The sequence below is a fragment of the Danio rerio genome, chromosome 3, assembly GCF_052040795.2.
Source record: "Danio rerio strain M-AB ecotype USA chromosome 3, GRCz13ab, whole genome shotgun sequence".
Classification (NCBI taxonomy): domain Eukaryota; kingdom Metazoa; phylum Chordata; class Actinopteri; order Cypriniformes; family Danionidae; genus Danio; species Danio rerio.
In genome coordinates, this window is record NC_141023.1 from 14,730,486 (window position 1) to 14,737,500 (window position 7,015).

The 7,015-nt window shown below is 35.0% G+C and overlaps 1 protein-coding gene and 1 long non-coding RNA gene across 6 annotated transcripts in view; one reads left to right on the forward strand and one right to left on the reverse strand.

Annotated features, from left to right (window-relative positions):
• The window catches only part of sh2b1 (SH2B adaptor protein 1), a 33,961-nt gene that overhangs the window by 25,483 nt on the left and 1,463 nt on the right, over window positions 1–7,015 (forward strand). For 2 of the 5 annotated variants that reach the window (XM_087242795.1, XM_087242796.1), the window contains one exon: window positions 736–826. In XM_087242795.1, coding sequence (XP_087098921.1) covers window positions 736–826 — 91 coding nt within the window. 5 annotated transcript variants of the gene reach the window in all.
• Window positions 1,556–7,015, reverse strand: part of LOC147845555 (uncharacterized) — a 6,882-nt gene continuing 1,422 nt past the window's right edge. The window contains exons 2-3 of the long non-coding RNA XR_015480524.1: window positions 5,422–6,080; window positions 1,556–1,902 (exon numbers count right to left, since the gene is read on the reverse strand). This is a non-coding gene — a long non-coding RNA (uncharacterized LOC147845555). The remainder of the gene's footprint in view (window positions 1,903–5,421; window positions 6,081–7,015) is intronic.

The window sequence follows — 7,015 nt, forward strand, 5'->3', positions numbered from 1 at the left end:
TCTACAAATAAACTTGAATATTAACTATGAAAACATTCTGTCATTTTCAGAACTCAAAATGTTGTAGTTACTTAAGCTTATATTAAAGGCAGTCTTGCAAAACGACAGGTTTTGGAATGTTCTAATCTATGATGTAATAAGACGGATAAGCTCCGCCTTTACAGCAGATTGACACCTGCTTTTTAGTGGTTGCTAGATCAGATATGGTTGCGGCTGGAAAATTATTTATATTATTTATTAAATTTCCCATTAATTGTAGTTTATTAATGCCTACACCAACCACAACCCTAAACTTAACCATCACAGTAATGTAAAAATAGTTGTAAAGAGAATTATGTATTTTATTTATTAAATTACCTAATAAATACACTTTTTCATGTAATAAATTTTTTTAAAATTTAATTTATACCAAATAAAAAAACTGAGCTAGTTTATAAATTAAATAACATATAACAATTATATAACATGCAAAATATGAAGAGCAGTGGGTTATGAGGACTAGAATTCACTGCGCTCCATCTGTACTTTTCATTCTTTGCATCTTTTCTACAATTCTTCCCCTACTATCCTTCATTGGTATAATCCATTTCTTTCTATCCTCCAGTCTCACACTAATTCATAGCGTTTCTCTGCTCCTCTCGCCCTCCCGCTTCACCCTCCGGCCTTCCCCATAATGCATATCAGAGCTCTGATTGGCTGTTTCTGTTGTTGTTTGTCGTTGGGTCATCTTCGCAGGCCGGGAAAGGGCAGGCAGCCGCCCCACAGTCTGTGATGTCATCACCACGCGCCACCCCGACTCTCCATCAACCCCCATCTCTGACTGTGTGTAAGTGAGACCAGATTCAACAGAAAGAGAGAGAGAGAGAGACAGAGAAGGAAATAAAATGTGTACATGGGGGTTAGTTAATTAAAACAAAACTCCTGAAGTGCTTAAAATCAAAACTTTTAATATCAGAACAGGGGGAAAATGGTCATATAAAACATATGAAGTAGTTACAAGCAATTTTATGCAAAAAGTCAAAAAGTTTGAGGTCTATTTATTTTTTTAAATGATGTTTGCTGAGGTTTAATTTTGTTTGAATTAAATGTTGATAAATTGGTACTTTTAAAAAATAATTCTATGAGAAGTTGTGTACTTTTTGGGTACACTTTAGTTTTTTTTGCTATGTTTGCATTTAATCTTGTTAAAGATTCTGCGATGAATTGAAATTTAAAGGGATTGTTCACCAAAAAAATACAATTGTCATCATTTATTGACCTTTCACTTGTTCCAAACCTGTTTGAGTTTCATTTTTCTATTAATTCTATCAAATGAAGATATTTCGAAGAATGTTGGAGACCAGTAGCTATTGACTTCCATAGTATAGTGCAACTGGTTTCTAACATTCTTCAAAATGTCTTTGTATGTATTCATTAAACTAAAAAAAACTCATGAGTGTGATTAACACCATATTGTTACAATATGCAGCACAGCAACAAAACTCACGATAAAAATGATCTTTTCCATCTTAAAAGGAGTTTTTGTCCTAACCAAATGCGATATTGACGCATAAAATGTTCATTTTAGAATTGCTTTCTGTTCACATCACGGCAGAATAACAGCATAAACTACTATGAAAAACATCACCCCAGGTACTGATTATGGGCTTTTTTCAGTGTCAAATGCTTCCAATGTGAGTTTAAATGCCATTTTACGTTTGCCATACTACTGACCACCTCAGATGTTGAAAATAAAATAACTAGTAGATGGTTCAAATTTAAAATCAGAACTGTGACTCAGTTTGAACCGACAACACCAGTCACTCAGTAGCCTATTAATGGTAAAGATGTATTATGTACACTAGCTGACAAAGGTCTTATCGCCTATCCAAGTTTTAGGAACAGCAAATAACAACTTGACTTCTATTTGCTATCAGAAGTGGCTTACATGAAAGGCAAAGGATTATGCTTTTTTCACCTAAATATGATCATGCCTTGATTTTTAATTATTTATTTAGGACAATAAGGTCTGACTTTGCTTAGAAAGAAGTCTTGTCACTTAACAAGAATAATGTACAGTATAGAATATAAAGCCATAGTGCAGTGGAAAAGAATGAATATTGTCCCATGAGCTTGGAGGACTGCATCTATACATCTCTGCAATGACTCAAATAACTGATTAATAATGTCGTCTGGAATGGCAAAGAAAGCATTCTTGCAGGACTCCCAGAGTTCATCAAGATATTTTGTATTCATCTTCAGTGACTCCTTCGTCATTTGACACTAGACATGCTCAATAATGTTTATGTCTGGTGACTGGGCTGGCCAATCCTGGAGCACCTTGACCTTTGCTTTCAGAAGCTTTAATGTGGAAGCTGAAGTATGAGGAGGAGCGCTATCCTGCTGAAGAATTTGCCCTCTCCTGTGGTTTGTAATGTAATGGGCCTCACAAATGACTTGATATCTCAGGCTGTTGATGTTGCCATCGTTGACTTTGCAGATCTCTTGCTCTGAATGTAACCCCAAACCATGATTTTTTCCTTCGCCAAACTTGACTGATTTCTGAGAGAATTTTGGGTCCATGTTCCAAAGGGTCTTCTGCCGTATTTGTGATTGGGATGCAGCTCAACAGATGATTCATTGGGAAAATCTACCTTCTGCCTCTTTTTCAAATGATCAACTAGAAGTCAAGTTATTATTTGTTGCTCTTACAACTGGGATCGATGACAAGACATTTGTCAAGTAGTGTATTGAATTAATTAAAGATTAGTGCCTGGAATTTAAATGTTTCTGTCGTGTTGCATTATCTGCAGACAGACAAGTTGCTTATCGCTGTAATCTTGTCACGTGTTGTTAGGACATAGTGTTAATGGTGATTTTTAAATGTTCACTTTTGCGTGAGCTATCCCTTTAAAAAAGCTCAATTTATTTGAATTATTTTGTCATATTACAAAAGTCTTGTGGGTTTTGCTCAATCCAACACATTTGCAGAATTAATTTTAAAATTATTTATATATTTTTTGTTCAATATTTGAATGGAATGAGTCATTTCAGAGGTAAACAGTTACAACATTTCCTCAAAATATACAAATATAAAACGTCCTGTTAACATAATAAGACCATATTTTAAGGATAGTTCACCCTAAAATGACATTTCTGTCATCATTTACTCACACTTCACTTGTTCAATCAAAACCTATTTGAGCTTCTTTCGTCTGTTGAATGCAAAAGTAGATATTTTGAAAAATGTTGGTAGCTGGTACCCATTGACTTCCATAGTCATTCTTATTTTATCCCACATTGGAAGTCGATGGGTTCCAGCAACCAGCATTCTTCAAAACATCTTGCTTAGTGTTCAAGAGTAGAAAGAAACTCATGTTAAGATTTAAAAACCACATGAGCAAGTTATAAATGATGTGGTAATTTAGGTGAACAATCCTTTATACGACTAATCTGTGTACATGTTATTCTTAGGAAACTGGGAAATTAGATGAAAGCAGAAACATTTTTGAGCAGCACAGGATTTTGAGGCTTGTTAGAATGAGGCAGAATATAAGCGGAGACAGGTCATCCGATCACTTCAGTGCACATCTGTCTGCTTAACTTCCTCATTCACAGCTGGGTTTCAGTCGCACACATTCATCCTGAAATGTATGTGTGTGTGTGTGTGTAACGCATTCATTAATCACTCGCTCACTATAACCTGCGTTAATTGTAGCTTTTATTTACTGCCAGACATTTATAGATCGTCAGCTCTGTCTCCATGTAAACATGATTCAGGATTAGATGATAATTCAGTCTGTATGCAATGAATGAGGCATGATTTATCAGCGGATGACTCTTTACTGCTGTTTAGTGGAGGCAGGGCGTAAACAGTCTGTGTGCAATGTGTGGAGTGATTCCATTACTAGCATGCGTCACAGATTTCTTCTCAAGCTTTTGTGTATCTTGCATTTTACAGACTCTTTTCACAGATTGTTTCAACTGTTTCAACACATACAGTTTGATAACCCTTTTGTGAAATGCTTGTATTTCTTTTTCAATTATTTCTTAATTCATATTAATTGGAACAAGGATGTTTTTCTTCCTTCGTATTTCTTAATTTTTATTTTATTTTATTTTTTTAAGTTTGGCTGGAATAAAATAATTTGAATTTTTTAAAAAACTATTTTAAGGTCAATATTGTTAGTCTCCTTAGAAATTTTTTCCTTCTTCGATTGGATACAGAACAAACAACTTTTATCAAATGACTTCCCTAATAACCCCAACTTGCCTAATTAACCTAGTTAAGTCTTTAAATTACACTTTAAGCTGAATACTAATATATTGCTAATAAATAACAAGAAAAAAGAATATATACTCTCATAATTTAAAAGACAAAGATGTTAGAAATGTAAAAATGAGTTGAAAAATGTGTTAGTATTAATATAAATTTAGGAAATATTTTTCTTTTTAACTATTAATTTTATATTTATAATGCTGTACTTGGTGGTTTCTGTGCTTGACATTAAATTACAGAACAATTATGGTAATTTTACTGTGTTTCTAATATGGAGCTAATGAGGGAGCTAATTTGATATATACTACCTGACAAAAGTCTTGTCGTCAATCTCAGTTGTAAGAGCAACAAATAATAACTCGACTTTTAGTTGATCATTTGGAAAAGTGGCAGAAGGTAGTTTTTTTTTTTTAGATGAATCATCGGTTGAACTGCGACCCAATCATCACAAATACTGCAGAAGATCTATTGGAACCTCCATTGACCCAAGATTCTCACAGAAATCTGTCAAGTTTGGTGAAGGAAAAATCATGGTTTGGGGTTACATTCAGTATGGGGGCGTGGGAGAGATCTACATAGTGGATGGCAACATCAACAGCCTGAAGTATCAAGACATTTGTGCTGCCCATTACATTACCAACCCCAGGAGAGTGGGATTCCTCAGTGGGATTCCTCAGTGGGAATTCCTCAGTGGGATAGCGCTCCCTTTACTTAAGCCTCCACATCAAAGTTTCTGAAAGCAAAGAAGGTCAAGGTGCTCCTGGATTGGCCAGCCCAATCACAAGACATGAACATTATTGAGTATGTCTGGGGTAAGATGGAGGCATTGAAGATGAATCCAAAGAATCTTGATGAACTCTTGGAGTCCTGCAAGATCATTTTCTTTGCCATTCCAGATGACTTTATTAAGTTATTTGAGTCATTGCAGTGATGTATGGATGCAGTCCTCCAAGCTCATGGGAGTCGTAAACAATTTTTTTTTTCCACTGCATCATGACTTTATTTTATAGACTGCACATTATTCCTATTAAGCAGCAAGACTTTTGTCTAAGCAAAGTCAGACCTTACTGTCCTAATTAAATAAATTAAAAATCAAGGCATGATTATATTTTTTTTTGGTAAAGTAAGCGTAATCTAGAGGCCTTTGCCTTCATATAAGCCACTTCTGATACCAAATGATCAACTAAAAGTCAAGTTATTATTTGTTGTTTCTAAAACTTGGATAGGCGACAAGACTTGTCAGGTAATATTATTCTAAATCAAAGCAAATATAAAGATCATAACGTTTTTTTTTTTTTTTTTTCAGAAAGTAAGTCATGCTGGCACAATTTCAGTCTATGTTGATTACGTCCAGCTGAAATGGAATAATGAGTTGGGGGCATGGTTTTATTTTTGTGCATCATTGCCTCATAACTAACAGTAAGAGGGGTGTGGCTAAGAATATTGTGGTTGAATTAACTTTCATAGATGAATTATTCACCTAAAGAATAGTTTGACCCAGCAAACATTGTGATTTTTGATTTGTCACCTCTTTTGCCTTCGGACTATGTAAAAATGTGAAAAGGATCCTCACTTTTGTTTGTTTAGGGGTTTTTTTTGAATGAAGATTACCAAAACAAGCCATTTTTTTTTAATAAAATCAACTTGCGTGGATTAATTGTTCAACCTAGGGATAACAATGTGCGTGCACAAATTTTTGATTTTGCACTGCTCTTTTATCTTTGAACTGTATTAAAAAACGTGAAAAGAGTTTTTTTTTATTAAAGAGTACCAAAATGGACTATTTTTTTATAGAACCATCTTGCATGAATTAGTTGTTCACCTAAAGCAGAGGTGCCCAAACTTTTTCGTATGAAGGGCCAAAATCCAAATATCCTTTAGGAATCGTCGGCCAAAGGTAACTATACCAAAGTATATTACATTAAAAACGCAATGGGTAATTTCCTAATATATTTAATAACATTTCAAAATAAATAGAAAACATTACCTTAAATCATATTAATTAATGCAGTATAGAATTTTAAAATGGTAACTCATTGCAAATTAAAACAAACAATCACATTTATAACACACTAAATACACTAATCAAGCGGAATATGCCTTTAACTTGATTTACCCACCATGGTCTCTGCTTTGTCGGGTGACAGTGCGTACATTAAACAAAATCTGATTAATTTACACTAGGGATGTCCAGATACGATCACTTGATCGGAAATCGGGCCTGATCACTCGGTTTCAGACTCGATCGGAATCGGACGTTACCTCCCGATTTAATATATTTTTAAGACATCTATAGTTATGCGGTGGCACAGAGTTAGACTTCTTTCTTGACTTCACACAGAAACAGCAACGTGTGCGGCATGACAACACCTTGTTGCAGAGACGCTATTGGTTAAATGCCGGCAAAGCAGCACACGGAAACAACTTGAAGCGGAAAGCGCGAGTATGTCTGCAGTCTGGAGGTATTATAAAGTTGATGACGACAACATTGCCATAGCAAACATTATAATAAGGGAAAGGCTATATTTAACACAACAAACCTGATAAGACACCTCGAAAACAAATGTAGAACCTCTATTTGAAATGCCGTCTCTCCACTATTTCACAGAGGAAGCCACTGCCAGCCCTTTATAAGAAGACTACTCGTCCTGTTATAAGATGTACCCCATGTTTCGTTCACCACAGACATATGGAGTTCATCTGTAGCTCCCATGTCTCTACTAAGCCTTACCGCTGAATGAATTGACTCCATCCTGA